The sequence below is a fragment of the Scyliorhinus torazame genome, chromosome 12 (assembly GCF_047496885.1).
Source record: "Scyliorhinus torazame isolate Kashiwa2021f chromosome 12, sScyTor2.1, whole genome shotgun sequence".
NCBI lineage: Eukaryota > Metazoa > Chordata > Chondrichthyes > Carcharhiniformes > Scyliorhinidae > Scyliorhinus > Scyliorhinus torazame.
The window spans coordinates 1,602,606-1,621,322 of record NC_092718.1 but is presented as its reverse complement, the minus strand read 5'-3'; the positions used below and the strand labels follow the sequence as shown (position 1 = coordinate 1,621,322).

Here is an 18,717-nt window from a genome sequence, read left to right as displayed (position 1 = left end):
GCTGGCCACGAGGATTGAGGACTGTGTCCCGGGGGTGATTCATGAGGACCAGACGGGATTCGTAAAGGGCAGGCAATTAAATACTAATGTGCGGCAGCTCTTAAACGTGATAATGATGACATCGGAGGTGGGAGAGGCGGAGATAGTGGCAGCTATGGACGCGGAAAAGGCCTTTGACCAAGTAGAGTGGGAGTACCTCTGGGAGGTGTTGCGTAGGTTTGGGTTCGGGGGAGGGTTTATCAGCTGGGTTAAGCTCCTTTACAGCGCCCCGGTGGCGAGTGTAGTGACGAACCGGCGGAGGTCGGAGTACTTTCGGCTGTACCGAGAAACGAGGCAGGGGTGCCCCTTGTCCCCCCTGTTGTTTGCATTGGCGATCGAACCCTTGGCCATATCACTGAGGGAGTCTAATAAATGGAGGGGGGGGTCCGCGGGGAGAAGGGCATCGGGTGACGCTATATGCGGATGACCTGTTGCTGTACGTGGCGGACCCAATGGAGGGGATGGTGGAGGTCATGCAGACTCTGAGGGAGTTTGGGGAGTTCTCGGGCTATAAGCTCAATGTAGGGAAGAGTGAGCTATTTGTATTACAGACAGGGGACCAAGAAAGAGGGATAGGAGACCTACCGCTGAGGAGGGCGGAGGGGAGCTTTCGGTTTCTGGGGATCCAGATAGCCAGGAGTTGGGGGGCCCTACATAAACTGAATCTGACGAGGTTGGTGGACCAAATGGAGGTGGACTTCAAAAGATGGGACATGTTGCCGCTCTCGTTGGCGGGTAGAGTGCAGTCGGTCAAAATGGTGGTCCTTCCGAGGTTTCTGTTTGTGTTTCAGTGCCTTCCCATCGTGATCACCAAGGGCTTTTTCAAGAGAGTAGGCAGGAGTATTATGGGGTTTGTGTGGGCAAATAAGACCCCGAGGGTAAGGAGGGGGTTCCTGGAATGCAATAGGGATCGAGGAGGGTTGGCTCTGCCAAACCTAGGGAGCTACTACTGGGCAGCAAATGTGGCGATGATCCGCAAGTGGGTTATGGAGGGAGAGGGGGCGGCATGGAAGAGGATGGAGATGGCGTCCTGTAAAGGAACGAGCCTGGGGGCTTTGGTGACGGCACCGCTGCCGTCCCGCCGACAAAGTATACCACGAGCCCGGTGGTGGCGGCAAGGCTAAGGATCTGGGGTCAGTGGAGACGGCATAGGGGTGCAATGGGAACATCGGTGTGGTCCCCGATCAGGGGTAACCACCGGTTTGTCCCGGGGAAGATGGACGGGGGGGTTCCAGGGCTGGCATCGGGCGGGGATTAGAAGAATGGGGGACCTGTTCATTGACGGGACATTTGCGAGCCTAGGGGCACTGGAGAAGTTTGAGTTACTCCCGGGAAATGCATTTAGATATATGCAGGTGAGGGCTTTTGTGAGGCGACAGGTCAGGGAATTCCCGTTACTCCCAGCACGAGAAATTCAAGACGGTGATCTCGGGTGTATGGGTCGGGGAGGGCAAGGTTTCGGCAATACACCAGGAGATGAAAGAAGAGGGGGAAGCGCTGGTAGAAGAGTTGAAGGGTAAATGGGAGGAGGAGCTGGGGGAGGAGATCGAGGAAGGTTTGTGGGCTGATGCCCTGGGTAGGGTCAATTCCTCCTCCTCATGTGCCAGGCTCAGCCTGATACAATTTAAGGTGGTTCACAGAGCGCACTTGACGGGGGCGAGGTTGAGTAGGTTCTTTGGGGTAGAGGACAGATGTGGAAGGTGCTCAGGGAGCCCGGCGAACCATGTCCATATGTTTTGGTCATGCCCGGCACTGGAGGGGTTATGGAGAGGAGTGGCGGGAGCAATATCTCAGGTGGTGAAAGTCCGGGTCAAGCCAAGCTGGGGGCTAGCAATATTCGGAGTAGTGGATGAGCCGGGAGTGCAGGAGGCGAAAGAGGCCGGAATTCTGGCCTTTGCGTCCCTGGTAGCCCGGCGAAGGATTCATAGAATTTACAGTGCAGAAGGAGGCCATTCGGCCCATCGAGTCTGCACCAGCTCTTGGAAAGAGCACCCTACCCAAAGTCAACACCTCCACCCTATCCCCATAACCCAGTAACCCCACCCAACACTAAGGGCAATTTTGGACACTAAGGGCAATTTATCATGGCCAATCCACGTAGCGTGCACAGCTTTGGACTGTGGGAGGAAACCGGAGCACCCGGAGGAAACCCACGCACACACGGGGAGAATGTGCAGACTCCGCACAGACAGTGACCCAAGCCAGAATCGAACCTGGGACCCTGGAGCTGTGAAGCAATTGTGCTATCCACAATGCTACCGTGCTGCCCCTTTTTGCTATTGTGGAAGGAGGCGAAGCCCCCCAACCTGGAGGCCTGGATAAACAACATGGCTGGGTTCATAAAGCTGGAGAGGATTAAGTTTGCCTTGAGAGGGTCGGCGCAGGGGTTCTACAGGCGGTGGCAATCGTTCCTAGACTACCTCGCGGAGCGTTAGAGGAAGTTCGGTCAGCAGCAACCCTGGGGAGGGGGGGTGGGGGGGAAGGGAACGAGAGATTGTTTGAGGGGATGGATGAGCAAGAGATAACATGGAGGGTGGGGGAAACTGGCACGTGCGGGCGAGAGCCAGTGTATAAAGCTATGTAAATATACCATTTTGCCGTGTATATATCTTGCTCAGTGCGATTGTGTTATTTTGAGATCTGCCTATGTGACCCACATTGCTCCGGGTCTTTTTCTCGTTTAAGGATGAGCGAAATTGAGGCTGCGACATCGTGGGGGGGGGGGGGGGAGGATTCCCTTCTCTTTAGCCTCATCAAAGGTCCTCCCCAGCAGTGGGCACAACACCTCTGAGAACATCTTATAAAATTCGACCGGGTAACCGTCCGGCCCCGGAGCCTTGCCCGACTGCATGCCCTCCGGTCCTTTAACCATTTCCTCTGCCTCAATCAGGGCCCCCAGCCCCTCGACCAGGTCCTCCTCCACCCTCGGAAACCTCAACTGATCCAGGAACTGCCTCATCCCTTCCACACCAAGCGGGGGTTCCAACTGTTATAGTTTGCTATAAAATTCTTTAAAAACGTTGTTCACCCCCACTGGGTCCAAGACCATGTTACCCTCCCTATTCCTTACTGCCCCAATCTCCCTGGCCGCCTCTCTCTTCCTAAGCTGATGCGCCAGCATCCTGCTCGCCTTTTCCCCATATTCGTAGACCGCCCCCTTTGCCTTCCTCAACTGTTCCACCGCTCTCCCCGTGGTCAACAACTCAAACTCTGCGTGTAGTTTTTGCCGCTCCCTCAAGCGCCCTGCGTCCGGGGCCTCCGCATATCTCCTATCCACTCGAAGTATCTCCTCCACTAATCTCTCACTCTCTGCTCGTTCCACCTTTTCTCTACGGGACCGAATCGAAATTAGTTCCCCTGTTACAATTGCTTTCAGAGCCTCCCAAACCACCGCTGCTGATACCTCTCCCGTATTGTTTGTATCCAGGTAATTCTGGATGAACTTATTCACCCGCCCGCAGACCGCTTCGTCCGCTAACAACCCCACATCCAGTCTCCAGAGCGGGCACTGCCCTCTCTCCTCACTCAACCGCAAATCCACCCAATGCGGGGCATGATCAGAGACTGCAATCGCCGAATACTCCGTCCCCGCCACCTTCGGAATTAGCACCCTGCTTAGAACAAAAAAAAAATCAATGCGAGAGTAAACTTTATGGACATGAGAAAAAAACGAAAACTCCTTCGCCCTCGGCCGCTCGAATCTCCATGGGTTCCCCCCCCCCCAATCTGCTCCATGAAACCCCTCAACTCCTTCACCGTGGCAGGCCTCCTTCCAGTCCTGGATTTTGACCGGTCCAGACCGTGTTAAAGCCCCCCCCTCCCACCCCATGATCAGGCCGTGAGACTCGAGGTCCGGGACCTTGCCTAACACCCGTCTCATAAATCCCACATCGTCCCAGTTCGGAGCGTATACATTTACAAGCACCACCCGTACACCCTCCAGCTTCCCACTCACCATAATATATCTACCCCCCTTAGCAGCCACAATTCCTCCAGCCTTAAACGCCACCCGCTTGCTGATCAATATCGCTACCCCACAGGTCTTTGAGTCCAGCCCAGAGTGAAACACCTGACCTTTCTCAATCTCGTCTGATCAATAATCTAGAGAGATGTGTCTCCTGAAGCATTGCTAAGTCTGCCCTCAGCTCCATTAAATGTGCGAAAACACGAGCCCTTTTGACCGGCCCCTTCAAACCCCTCACATTCCACATAATCAGCCTGGACTGGGGGCTCTCCCCCCCCCCCCCCCACCCCCGCGCCGACTAGCCATAACCTTTTTGGGGGCAGCTGAGCCCGCGCCTTCCCGCTTCCCCGAGCTCCCCCACAAGCAGCAACCGCCCCCGACCTCCCTTTTGTTCCCCGATAATAGTTCCTCCCGTCAGCGAAGCAGCCTCCCCCTCCCCCCCCCCCCCCAAACAGCTGCGGAAACCTAATCCCCCAGGTCAAGCACCATCTTAGCACATGTGCACCCCCCCACCACGCTTCCAAGAGTCAGTTGACCCATGCTGACCCCGTCAGCCCCCGCCCTTGGTGTCAAACATCTGGCTCCTTATTGTTCGAACCCCTCTCCCGACATGCATAAACCATTTAAAAACATCACAGTCCCCAGTAAGTAAACAACCTCAAGTAAAAGAAATTAACATAAACCTATGCAGAAACAATCGCTTGAAACCAGACCCAACCTCCCACAGAATCGGGGTTCCCCTCCCCACTCTGCATCCAATCTCTGCAAAATCAAAGCACCCTCAAACCACCACCCCAGCCCAATACTTAACCCAGAACCACATGCAGTCTTATTTGTACCGATACAAGAATTACAAAAATTACAAACTGCCGCCACATAACTCCTTCAAGACTTAAGTGTCAAAGTAAAAGTGCCGGTCTTCGTGCGTAACCCAAAACCGCGCTGGATACAGCATCCTGAATTTCACCCCCTTCTTGAAGAGGATCGCCTTCACCCAGTTAAACTCAGCACGTCTCTTGGCCAGCTCCGCTCCCAGGTCCTGATAGATGCGCCCCTCGCTGTTGTCCCATCTGCTGCTCCACTAATGTCCAGTGATGCTGGATTGTAGTTTTAGGGTAAGGGAGAATGAGAGTATAGAGGTCAGGAGCACAGATTTGACGTCGCAGGAGGGGGCCAGTGTTCAGGTAGGTGGTTTGAAGTGTGTCTACTTCAATGCCAGGAGTATACGAAACAAGGTAGGGGAACTGGCAGCATGGGTTGGTACCTGGGACTTCGATGTTGTGGCCATTTCGGAGGCATGGATAGAGCAGGGACAGGAATGGATGTTGCAGGTTCAGGAATGGATGTTGCAGGTTCCGGGGTTTAGGTGTTTTAGTAAGCTCAGAGAAGGAGGCAAAAGAGGGGGAGGTGTGGCGCTGCTAGTCAAGAGCAGTATTACGGTGGCGGAGAGGATGCTAGATGGGGACTCTTCTTCCGAGGTAGTATGGGCTGAAGTTAGAAACAGGAAAGGAGAGGTCACCCGGTTGGGAGTTTTTTTATAGGCCTCCTAATAGTTCTAGGGATGTAGAGGAAAGGATGGCGAAGGTGATTCTGGATAAGAGCGAAAGTAACAGGGTAGTTATTATGGGAGACTTTAACTTTCCAAATATTGACTGGAAAAGATATAGTTCGAGTACAATAGATGGGTCGTTTTTTGTACAGTGTGTGCAGGAGGGTTTCCTGAAACAATATGTTGACAGGCCAACAAGAGGCGAGGCCACGTTGGATTTGGTTTTGGGTAATGAACCAGGCCAGGTGTTGGATTTGGAGGTAGGAGAGCACTTTGGGGACAGTGACCACAATTCGGTGACGTTTACATTAATGATGGAAAGGGATAAGTATACACCGCAGGGCAAGAGTTATAGCTGGGGAAAGGGCAATTATGATGCCATTAGACGTGACTTGGGGGGGATAAGGTGGAGAAGTAGGCTGCAAGTGTTGGGCACACTGGATAAGTGGGGCTTGTTCAAGGATCAGCTACTGCGTGTTCTTGATAAGTATGTACCGGTCAGACAGGGAGGAAGGCGTCGAACGAGGGAACCGTGGTTTACCAAGGAAGTGGAATCTCTTGTTAAGAGGAAGAAGGAGGCCTATGTGAAGATGAGGTGTGAAGTTTCAGTTGGGGCGATGGATAGTTACAAGGTAGCGAGGAAGGATCTAAAGAGAGAGCTAAGACGAGCAAGGAGGGGACATGAGAAGTATTTGGCAGGAAGGATCAAGGAAAACCCAAAAGCTTTCTATAGGTATGTCAGGAATAAGCGAATGACTAGGGAAAGAATAGGACCAGTCAAGGACAGGGATGGGAAATTGTGTGTGGAGTCTGAAGAGATAGGCGAGATACTAAATGAATATTTTTCATCAGTATTCACTCAGGAAAAAGATAATGTTGTGGAGGAGAATGCTGAGCCCCAGGCTAATAGAATAGATGGCATTGAGGTACGTAGGGAAGAGGTGTTGGCAATTCTGGACAGGCTGAAAATAGATAAGTCCCCGGGACCTGATGGGATTTATCCTAGGATTCTCTGGGAGGCCAGGGAAGAGATTGCTGGACCTTTGGCTTTGATTTTTATGTCATCATTGGCTCCAGGAATAGTGCCAGAGGACTGGAGGACAGCAAATGTGGTCCCTTTGTTCAAAAAGGGGAGCAGAGACAACCCCGGCAACTATAGACCAGTGAGCCTCACGCCTGTAGTGGGTAAAGTCTTGGAGGGGATTATAAGAGACAAGATTTATAATCATCTAGACAGGAATAATATGATCAGGGATAGTCAGCATGGCTTTGTGAAGGGTAGGTCATGCCTCACAAACCTTATCGAGTTCTTTGAGAAGGTGACTGAACAGGTAGACGAGGGTAGAGCAGTTGATGTGGTGTATATGGATTTCAGCAAAGCGTTTGATAAGGTTCCCCACGGTAGGCTATTGCAAAAAATACGGAGGCTGGGGATTGAGGGTGATTTAGAGATGTGGATCAGAAATTGGCTAGCTGAAAGAAGACAGAGGGTGGTGGTTGATGGGAAATGTTCAGAATGGAGTACAGTCACAAGTGGAGTACCACAAGGATCTGTTCTGGGGCCGTTGCTGTTTGTCATTTTTATCAATGACCTAGAGGAAGGCGCAGAAGGGTGGGTGAGTAAATTTGCAGATGATACTAAAGTCGGTGGTGTTGTCGATAGTGTGGAAGGATGTAGCAGGTTACAGAGGGATATAGATAAGCTGCAGAGCTGGGCTGAGAGGTGGCAAATGGAGTTTAATGTAGAGAAGTGTGAGGTGATTCACTTTGGAAGGAATAACAGGAATGCGGAATATTTGGCTAATGGTAAAGTTCTTGAAAGTGTGGATGAGCAGAGGGATCTAGGTGTCCATGTACATAGATCCCTGAAAGTTGCCACCCAGGTTGATAGGGTTGTGAAGAAGGCCTATGGAGTGTTGGCCTTTATTGGTAGAGGGATTGAGTTCCGGAGTCGGGAGGTCATGTTGCAGCTGTACAGAACTCTGGTATGGCCGCATTTGGAGTATTGCGTACAGTTCTGGTCACCGCATTATAGGAAGGACGTGGAGGCTTTGGAGCGGGTGCAGAGGAGATTTACCAGGATGTTGCCTGGTGTGGAGGGAAAATCTTATGAGGAAAGGCTGATGGACTTGAGGTTGTTTTCTTTGGAGAGAAGAAGGTTAAGAGGAGACTTAATAGAGGCATACAAAATGATCAGGGGGTTGGATAGGGTGGACAGTGAGAGCCTTCTCCCGCGGATGGATATGGCTGGCATGAGGGGACATAACTTTAAACTGAGGGGTAATAGATATAGGACAGAGGTCAGAGGTAGGTTCTTTACGCAAAGAGTAGTGAGGCCGTGGAATGCCCTACCTGCTACAGTAGTGAACTCGCCAACATTGAGGGCATTTAAAAGTTTATTGGATAAGCATATGGATGATAATGGCATAGTGTAGGTTAGATGGCTTTTGTTTCGGTGCAACATCGTGGGCCGAAGGGCCTGTACTGCGCTGTATTGTTCTATGTTCTATGTTCTATGTCCACTCCTTCTTGGCCCACCGCAAGACAAGTTCTTTGTCTGAAAATCGGTGAAAACGCACCACCATGGCCCTCAGCGGGTCGCTCGCCTTAGGCTTCCTTGCGAGGGCTCAATGCGCTCCATCCACTTCCAGGGGCCGAGAGAACGCCCCGGACCCCATCAGCGTCTCCAGCATGCTCGCCAGATATGCTCCCGCATTCGACCCCTCAACTCCTTCGGGGAGGCCAACGATCCTCAAGTTCTGCCTCCTGGACCTGTTCTCCAGGTCCTCCAACTTCTCCTGCATTCTCTTGGGTCGCACCTCTACCTTATGTTCCAGCACGGTTAGATAGTCGTCCTGGCTGGACAACTTCAGCTCAATTTCTTGTATCGCTTTCCCTTGGGCCGCATGGTTCAAAACCACGTGATCGATCGCAGCCTTGACCGGATCCAGCATTTCCTTTTTCAGCTCAGCGAAACAGTCCTTAAAGAACTTCATCTGCTGCTCCTTAGACCACTGAGCCACCGTTCCCTGGTCCTGACCCTGCGCTCCCTGGTCCTGACCCTGCGCTCCCTGGTCCTGACCCTGCGCTCCCTGGTCCTGACCCTGCGCTCCCTGGTCCTGACCCTGCGCTCCCTGGTCCTGACCCTGCGCTCCCTGGTCCTGACCCTGCGCTCCCTGGTCCTGACCCTGCGCTCCCTGGTCCTGGCCCCGCGCTCCCTGGTCCTGACCCTGCGCTCCCTGGCCCCCCGCTCCCTGGTCCTGACCCTGCGCTCCCTGGCACCCCCTCCCCGCTCCCTGGTCCTGACCCCGCGCTCCCCGGTCCTGACCCTGCGCCACGCTGCGCCGCAGTACCAGCTCCGACAGCTTCACTCTATCAAGGCTGAGTCTTTTCACACAGCCACTTCTAGTCCAATTAGCCATACATCGGAGAGGGAATCCTTCTTAATATTGTCCACTTCACCGATCTATCCCATAAAATCCGAGGAAAGTCAGGAAAAAAGTCCGAAAGTCCATCTCAGGCAGGAGCTATCGAATGAGCGACCTACTCCTCCATGGTCACCACCGGAAGTCATCATTGCCTCAGATTTATGAGTGACAATCTTATATGCATGATTTCTTGCCAAGTGCAAACATCTCTCCATCTAACCTAACAAACCCTTTCATAATTTCAAAGAAATTTCTTACGTTACCCCTTGGACTTTTTCCTCAAAGAACTTCAGCCTATCTTTCTGGATACGTACAACCTCTCAGTTCTGTCAGCATTCTAGCTTTTGGCCGTGCAGATTTTCGGGTGCCTTTGTATCCCATTAAGAGACCAGAACTGTTTGCAATACCCCTCGTGTGGTCGAACCAAAGTTCCCGACAAGTTTAATGTAACTTCTCTGCTTTTCAATTCTTTCTCCAGAAATAAACGTTCATGCTATGGATAATGGAGAACAAAGTGTTTTCTCCATCCGTCTTAAATGACTGGTGGGAATAACTGTCTCCTCCCACAAAGCAAATACTTCCCATCTGTGCTGTACTTTGGCACAGCCAATTGGTGCTGAGCATAGAGCACACCGAGTTCACATCAGATCTTGATTTGATTTATTATTGTCACATGTATCAGTATACAGTGAAAAGTGTTGTTTCTTGCCTGCTGCACAAACAATGTACACCGTACATGGGGAAGTAAAAGATACAATTAGAGGGTATGCTGGACACAGCTTGCAAGATCGGTGTTTTCAGACCTACCTGTCATCATTCCGAAACACTAGCCAGATAATAGACATTGTTATGCAGAACACAGCAAGAATCAGCAAACGAACTTCAATACTTCTTCTACGAAAAGTGAACCTGAAAGGTGAAAACGGTTACAATTTTATTCATGTTATTCTGGGTCTTTTCAATACCATGGGAACTTGTTTAAAGCACAAACGTTGGGCTAAACCCATCTGTTTTTGCTTTTAGCATTACATCTTTGTAACAATCTTCTTGCAGCTTTATAGGTATATATTTTAAAAAGAGTCCCTGCTTCTAGAATAATCTTTATCTTTCCTTTCCAGCTTGATTTAAAAAAAATTAAATTTAGAGTACCCAATTCATTTTTCCAATTAAGGGGCAATTTAGCCTGGCCAATACACCTACCCTGCGCATCTTCGGGTTGTGGAGGGGAGACCCACGCAGACGGAGAATGTGCAAACTCCACACAGACAGTGACCCGAGGCCGGGATTGAACCTGGGACCTCGGCGCCCTGAGGCTGCAGTGCTAACCATCACCGCCCCCCCCCCCCCACCCCAGCTTGATGTTTAATCCAACCAGTGCTGATTGCCTCATGCGGGCCAGAGGCACTGGAATCCATGACCAACATTTAGGGCACATGCTCTCCAGATGCTCCTATCAGTGAGCCATTGCTCCTCGGCCCAGCACAACATGGTTAGTGTTAACCCCTTCCATTGAGTAGCACAATGAACACACCCGGGGACAATATTTGATTGATGCACCAGTTTAGCTTGAACAAATGCCTGCTAACATACTCTTAGATACTAACCTGATGGTTGTAATTAAAGCACAATTTGCAGTGATGGAAGTGATGCTTTTGACAAAGTGTACTCAGAAGAACACAAGCAGAGGTGTCGGACAATGAAAAAAATCATAGCTTACTTGTACTTCCAGTGTGGGATTCTTTTCACGAGAGCAGCCAAACAGTTAAAGAGACTGACAGCTGCAGCCAAAGCAAAGATGCCGATAACCAAGTAGACTGAGGGAGAAAGGACACAGATTCGAGTTAGCTTTCCACATACATGCGGCAGGCCCAGTCTGTATTTTCTGTTTGAATTTTTAGAACTACTTCTGTGCTCAGACGAATTCATAAAGACTTTGTCAATCTTTCCACCAATTAGGTTGGTAGAGAGGCTGGAACGTTCCGGCAGCGTGCCCCCTACCGTGGGTTCCCGGCTGCAAGGGGAGCATTCAACGGGAAACTCCGCCGAGGGGCAGCACGGTAACACAGTGGTGAGCACTGTGGCTTCACAGCTCCAGGGTCCCAGGTTTGATTCCTGGCTTGGGTCAGTCTGTGCGGAGTCTGCACGTTCTCCCCGTGTCTGGTGGGTTTCCTCCGGGTGCTCCGGTTTCCTCCCACAGTCCAAAGATGTGCAGGTTAGGTGGATTGTCCATGATAAATTGCCCCTTCGTGTCCAAAAGGTTAGGTGGGGTTACTGGGTTACGAGGATAGGGTGGAGGCGTAGGCTTGGGTAGGGTGCTCTTTCGAAGGGGTGGTGCAGACTCGATGGGCTGAATGGCCTCCTTCTGCACTGTAAATTCGATGATTCTATGACAACATCGGGACCAGATGATCCCACTGCTGCACCCCGTCGCGGGAAAACACGCAGCGGATGTGCGGTAAACCCCCGCCCAGGAGTTTCGATTAAGTGCAGCTACCACATTGTTCTGGAATTGGTAAAATGAATGTGCACTGACTCACTATAATCCTCACCATTCCCAAACTAAAGACTCAGTTGTCACTGTAATTCATCAATACTCTAACTTAAACACTGTTAAAAGAATGTTTAAGAGTAAACTACATGGCTTAGATCGAAGGGAAATTAATGACACGGGGTTTTATTTTACAAGTGGATTGCCATGCACAATGTTCTCACCTAGCCACTTGTAGAAGAAATACAACAGGACAATCATTGCGGAGCAGATGATAACAAAGATCACAACCGTAACTGGAGTGAGTATGTTTCCAGTCTCCTTGGTCTTGCTCCCTTCATATACCTGGGGTCTGGACTCAGATGGTGAAGAACTTTCACTACATCCCAAAAGGAAATAAGATTGTAAACTTTTTGAAATCAGATTCTGCACTCGTCATATAAGAAACATTCGATTATACTCTCAATGACAAGAACATTTGTTAATTTCCTACAGCCAACAGACTTGTCTGACCCAATCTTAATAAAGAAACATTGGGATAAAAATGCTAAAGAAATAAAAACAGTTTTGTGTTTACTTCTGGAGGGTAGAGAAAATTCAAGAACATCTGCTCATCGTTCATCCATTAACACCCGGTAGCTGGAAAGCAAATAAACCACAGTGATCATAATCATGTCATCATAAAGGCAGCACAGTGGTTAGCGCTGCTACCTCACTGCCAGAGACCCAGGTTCAATTCCAGCCTTGGGTGACTATAGAGTCTGCACGTTCTCCCCGTGTCTGCGTGGGGTTTCTCCGGGTGCTCTGTTTTCTCCCACAGTCCAAAGATGTGCCAGTTAGGTTATGAGGATAGGACGGGGTGGACGGAGGAGTGGACATCGGTACGGTGATCATCCAAAGGATTGGTGCAGACTCAATGGGCTGAAAGGCCTTCTTCTGCACTGTAGGGATTCTATGATAACATGATAAAGTTTTATATTGGGGCGGCAAGGTGGCACAGCGGTTAACACTGCTTCCATCGCTTCTTGGCCTTCGGGCTAAGATGAGCGTGAGGTCAGGTGTAATGACTGGATCTGGTATGTCTCTCTTGTGGAGACCATGAATTGGATTCAATTTGAATTGTTTTTTGGAGCAGGCAAGGAGCTGGATTAGGGGTTTGCCCCTGTCCACACTCTGAGCCCTGGCTTTGTAACGCTGAAAAAGAAGGTTTTTAAAAAAGCACTGTTGCCTCACGGCGTCGAGGACCCAGGTTCAATCCCGGCCCCGGGTCACTGTCTGTGAGGAGTTTGCACATTCTCCCAGTGTCTGCCTGAGTCTCACCCCCACAACCCAAAGATGTGCAGGGTAGGTGGATTGGCCACGCTAAATTGCCCCTTAATTGGGAAAAATTAATTTGGTACTCTAAATTTATATTTTAAAAGTTTTACATTAAGCTTCAAAGTGATATAGTTCATTCTGAAACTAGGATCCTAATTCTGAACAAAGGAAATTATGAAAGTATGAGGGGTGAATGGATTGGGGAAATACATGAAGGTGATTTGATGGTAGACATGCAATGTATTTAAGTGCAGCAAATACACATTCCACGAAGACTCAAAAAAATGACAGGAAGGGTGGATCAACCATAGTTTTTTTTTAATTAAATATTTTATTGAAAATTTTTGGTCAACCAACACAGTACATTGTGCATCCTTTACACAATATTATAACAACACAAATAACAATGACCTATTTTATAAACAAAAAATGAATAAATAATAAATAACAAAAATGAAAACTAACCCTAATTGGCAACTGCCTTGTCACAAGTAACACTCTCCAAAAATATAATTTAACAGTCCAATATATAATTATCTGTAGCAACGACCTATACATACTATACAGTATATATTAACAACCCTGAGAGTCCTTCTGGTTCCTCCCCCTCCCCCCCCACACCCCTTCCCCCCCCCACCCCTTCCCCCCCCCACCCCTTCCCCCCCCCACCCCTTGCCCCCCCCCCCCACCCCACCCCTCCCCCCCCCCCCCCCCTTCCCCCGATCCTGGGCTGCTGCCTTCTTTTTCCCATTCCGTCTATCTTTCTGCGAGGTATTCGACGAACGGTTGCCACCGCCTGGTGAACCCTTGAGCCGACCCCCTTAGGACGAACTTAATCCGCTCTAGCTTTATAAACCCCGCCATGTCATTTATCCAGGTCTCCACCCCCGGGGGCTTGGCTTCTTTCCACATTAGCAATATCCTGCGCCTGGCTACTAGGGACGCAAAGGCCAAAACATCGGCCTCTCTCGCCTCCTGCACTCCCGGCTCTTGTGCAACCCCAAATATAGCCAACCCCAAGCTTGGTTCGACCCGGACTCCTACTACTTTTGAAAGCACCTTTGTCACCCCCATCCAAAACCCCTGTAGTGCCGGGCATGACCAAAACATATGGGTATGATTCGCTGGGCTTCTCGAGCACCTCGCACACCTATCCTCCACCCCAAAAAATTTACTCAGCCGTGCTCCAGTCATATGTGCCCTGTGTAATACCTTAAACTGAATCAGGCTTAGCCTGGCACACGAGGACGACGAGTTTACCCTGCTTAGGGCATCTGCCCACAGCCCCTCCTCGATCTCCTCCCCCAGCTCTTCTTCCCATTTCCCTTTTAGTTCATCTACCATAGTCTCCCCTTCGTCCCTCATTTCCCTATATATATCTGACACCTTACCATCCCCCACCCATGTCTTTGAGATCACTCTGTCCTGCACCTCTTGTGTCGGGAGCTGCGGGAATTCCCTCACCTGTTGCCTCGCAAAAGCCCTCAGTTGCATATACCTGAATGCATTCCCTTGGGGCAACCCATATTTCTCGGTCAGCGCTCCCAGACTCGCGAACTTCCCATCCACAAACAGATCTTTCAGTTGCGTTATTCCTGCTCTTTGCCACATTCCATATCCCCCATCCATTCCCCCCGGGGCAAACCTATGGTTGTTTCTTATCGGGGACCCCCCAAGGCTCCAGTCTTTCCCCTATGCCGTCTCCACTGTCCCCAAATCTTCAGTGTAGCCACCACCACCGGGCTTGTGGTGTAGTTCCTCGGTGAGAACGGCAATGGGGCTGTCACCATAGCCTGTAGGCTAGTCCCCCTACAGGACGCCCTCTCTAATCTCTTCCACGCCGCTCCCTCCTCCTCTCCCATCCACTTACTCACCATTGAAATATTAGCGGCCCAATAATACTCACTTAGGCTCGGTAGTGCCAGCCCCCCCCTATCCCTGCTACGCTGTAAGAATCCCTTCCTCACTCTCGGGGTCTTCCCGGCCCACACAAAACCCATGATGCTCTTTTCAATCCTTTTAAAAAAAACCTTCGTGATCACCACCGGGAGGCACTGAAACACAAAGAGGAATCTCGGGAGGACCACCATCTTAACCGCCTGCACCCTCCCTGCCATTGACAGGGATACCATATCCCATCTCTTGAAATCCTCCTCCATCTGTTCCACCAACCGCGTTAAATTTAACCTATGCAATGTGCCCCAATTCTTAGCTATCTGGACCCCCAGGTAACGAAAGTCCCTTGTTACCTTCCTCAACGGTAGGTCCTCTATTTCTCTACTCTGCTCCCCTGGATGCACCACAAACAACTCACTTTTCCCCATGTTCAATGTATACCCTGAAAAATCCCCAAACTCCCCAAGTATCCGCATTATTTCTGGCATCCCCTCCGCCGGGTCCGCCACGTATAGTAGCAAATCGTCCGCATACAAAGATACCCGGTGCTCTTCTCCTCCCCTAAGTACTCCCCTCCACTTCTTGGAACCCCTCAACGCTATCGCCAGGGGCTCAATCGCCAGTGCAAACAATAATGGGGACAGAGGGCATCCCTGCCTTGTCCTTCTATGGAGCCGAAAATATGCAGATCCCCGTCCATTCGTGACCACGCTCGCCACTGGGGCCCTATACAACAGCTGCACCCATCTAACATACCCCTCTCCAAAACCAAATCTCCTCAACACCTCCCACAAATAATCCCACTCCACTCTATCAAATGCTTTCTCGGCATCCATCGCCACTACTATCTCCGTTTCTCCCTCTGGTGGGGCCATCATCATTACCCCTAACAACCTCCGTATATTCGTGTTCAGCTGTCTCCCCTTCACAAACCCAGTTTGGTCCTCGTGGACCACCCCCGGGACACATTCCTCTATTCTCATTGCCATTACCTTGGCCAGGACCTTGGCATCTACATTTAGGAGGGAAATAGGTCTATAGGACCCGCATTGTAGCGGGTCCTTTTCCTTCTTTAAGAGAAGCGATATCGTTGCTTCAGACATAGTCGGGGGCAGTTGTCCCCTTTCCTTTGCCTCATTAAAGGTCCTCGCCAGTACCGGGGCGAGCAAGTCCACATATTTTCTATAGAATTCGACTGGGAATCCATCCGGTCCCTGGGCCTTTCCCGCCTGCATGCTCCTAATTCCTTTCACCACTTCTTCTACCTCGATCTGTGCTCCCAGTCCCACCCTTTCCTGCTCTTCCACCTTGGGAAATTCCAGCCGATCCAAGAAGCCCATCATTCTCTCCCTCCCATCCGGGGGTTGAGCTTCATATAATTTTTTATAAAATGTCTTGAACACTCCATTCACTCTCTCCGCTCCATCTCTCCTTCCTCATCCCTCACTCCCCCTATTTCCCTCGCTGCTCCCCTTTTCCTCAATTGGTGTGCCAGCAACCTGCTCGCCTTCTCCCCATATTCGTACTGTTCACCCTGTGCCTTCCTCCATTGTGCCTCTGCAGTGCCTGTAGTCAGCAAGTCAAATTCTACATGTAGCCTTTGCCTTTCCCTGTACAGTCCCCCCTCCGGTGCTTCCGCATATTGTCTGTCCACCCTCAAAAGTTCTTGCAGCAACCGCTCCCTTTCCTTACTCTCCTGTTTCCCTTTATGTGCCCTTATTGATATCAGCTCCCCTCTAACCACCGCCTTCAACGCCTCCCAGACCACTCCCACCTGGACCTCCCCATTATCATTGAGTTCCAAGTACTTTTCAATGCACCCCCTCACCCTTAGACACACCCCCTCATCTGCCATTAGTCCCATGTCCATTCTCCAGGGTGGGCGCCCTCCTGTTTCCTCACCTATCTCCAAGTCCACCCAGTGTGGAGCGTGATCCGAAATGGCTATAGCCGTATACTCCGTTCCCCTCACCTTCGGGATCAATGCCCTACCCAGCACAAAAAAGTCTATTCGCGAGTAGACTTTATGGACATAGGAGAAAAACGAGAACTCCTTACTCCTAGGTCTGCTAAATCTCCACGGGTCTACACCTCCCATCTGCTCCATAAAATCTTTAAGTACCTTGGCTGCTGCCGGCCTCCTTCCAGTCCTGGACTTCGACCTATCCAGCCCTGGTTCCAACACCGTATTAAAATCTCCCCCCATTATCAGCTTTCCCATCTCTAGGTCCGGAATGCGTCCTAGCATCCGCCTCATAAAATTGGCATCATCCCAGTTCGGGGCATATACGTTTACCAAAACCACCGTCTCCCCATGTAGTTTGCCACTCACCATCACGTATCTGCCCCCGTTATCCGCCACTATAGTCTTTGCCTCGAACATTACCCGCTGCCCCACTAATATAGCCGCCCCCCTGTTTTTCGCATCTAGCCCCGAATGAAACACCTGCCCCACCCATCCTTTGCGTAGCCTAACCTGGTCTATCAGTTTCAGGTGCGTTTCCTGTAACATAACCACATCTGCCTTAAGTTTCTTAAGGTGTGCGAGTACCCGTGCCCTCTTTATCGGCCCGTTCAGCCCTCTCACGTTCCACGTGATCAGCCGAGTTGGGGGGCTTCCTACCCCCCCCCTTGTCGATTAGCCATCACCTTTTTCCAGCTCCTCACCCGGTTCCCACGCAGCTGTATCTCCCCCAGGCGGTGCCCCCCCGCCCATCCTCTCCCATACCAGCTCCCCCCTCTCCCCAGCAGCAGCAACCCAGTAATTCCCCCCTCCCACCCCCCCCCGCTAGATCCCCCGCTAGCGTAATTACTCCCCCCATGTTGCTCCCAGAAGTCAGCAAACTCTGGTTGACCCCGGCTTCCCCCCGTGACCTCGGCTCGCACCGTGCGACGCCCCCTCCTTCCTGCTTCTCTCTTCCCGCCATGATTATCATAGCGCGGGAACCAAGCCCGCGCTTCTCCCTTGGCCCCGCCCCCAATGGCCAACGCCCCATCTCCTCCACCTCCCCTCCTCCCCCCATCACCACCTGTGGGAGAGAGAAAAGTTACCACATCGCAGGATTAGTACATAAAACCCCTCTTCGCCCCCCACATTCGCCCCACCACTTTGTTCGAACGTTCTTTTTAATAACCCGCTCATTCCAGTTTTTCTTCCACAATAAAAGTCCACGCTTCATCCGCCGTCTCAAAGTAGTGGTGCCTCCCTCGATATGTGACCCACAGTCTTGCCGGTTGCAGCATTCCAAATTTTATCTTCTTTTTATGAAGCACGCCTTGGCCCGATTAAAGCTCGCCCTCCTTCTCGCCACCTCCGCACTCCAGTCTTGATAAACGCGGATCACCGCGTTCTCCCATTTACTGCTCCGAGTTTTCTTTGCCCATCTAAGGACCATTTCTCTATCCTTAAACCGGAGGAATCTCACCACTATGGCTCTGGAAATTTCTCCTGCTCTCGGTCCTCGCGCCATCACTCGGTATGCTCCCTCCACCTCCAACGGACCCGCCGGGGCCTCCGCTCCCATTAACGAGAGCAGCATCGTGCTCACATATGCCCCGACGTCCGCTCCCTCCACACCTTCAGGAAGACCGAGAATCCTCAGGTTGTTCCTCCTTGCGTTGTTTTCCAGTGCCTCCAACCTTTCCACACATCGTTTCTGATGTGCCTCCTGCGTCTCCGTCTTCACCACCAGGCCCTGTATATCGTCCTCATTCTCGGCTGCCTTTGCCTTCACGACCCGAAGCTCCCGCTCCTGGGTCTTTTGTTCCTCCTTTAGCCCTTCGATCGCCTGTAGTATCGGGGCCAACAGCTCTTTCTTCATTTCCTTTTTGATCTCTTCCACACAGCATTTCAAGAACTCTTGTTGTTCAGGGCCCCATGTTAAACTGCCACCTTCCGACGCCATCTTGGTTTTTGCTTGCCTTCCTTGCCGCTGTTCTAAAGGATCCACTGCAATCTGGCCACTCTCTCCTCCTTTTTCCATCCGTATCCAGGGGGGATTCCCTTCTGGTTCACCGCACAGTGTTTTTAGCCGTC

The 18,717-nt window shown here is 51.0% G+C and overlaps 1 protein-coding gene across 1 annotated transcript in view; it reads right to left on the bottom strand.

Annotated features, from left to right (window-relative positions):
* The window catches only part of LOC140387310 (signal peptide peptidase-like 2A), a gene marked incomplete at its 5' end in the record, with an annotated part of 88,348 nt that overhangs the window by 56,733 nt on the left and 12,898 nt on the right, over positions 1–18,717 (bottom strand). The window contains 3 exon segments of the mRNA XM_072470239.1: positions 9,788–9,889; positions 10,698–10,794; positions 11,693–11,847. Coding sequence (XP_072326340.1) covers positions 9,788–9,889; positions 10,698–10,794; positions 11,693–11,847 — 354 coding nt within the window.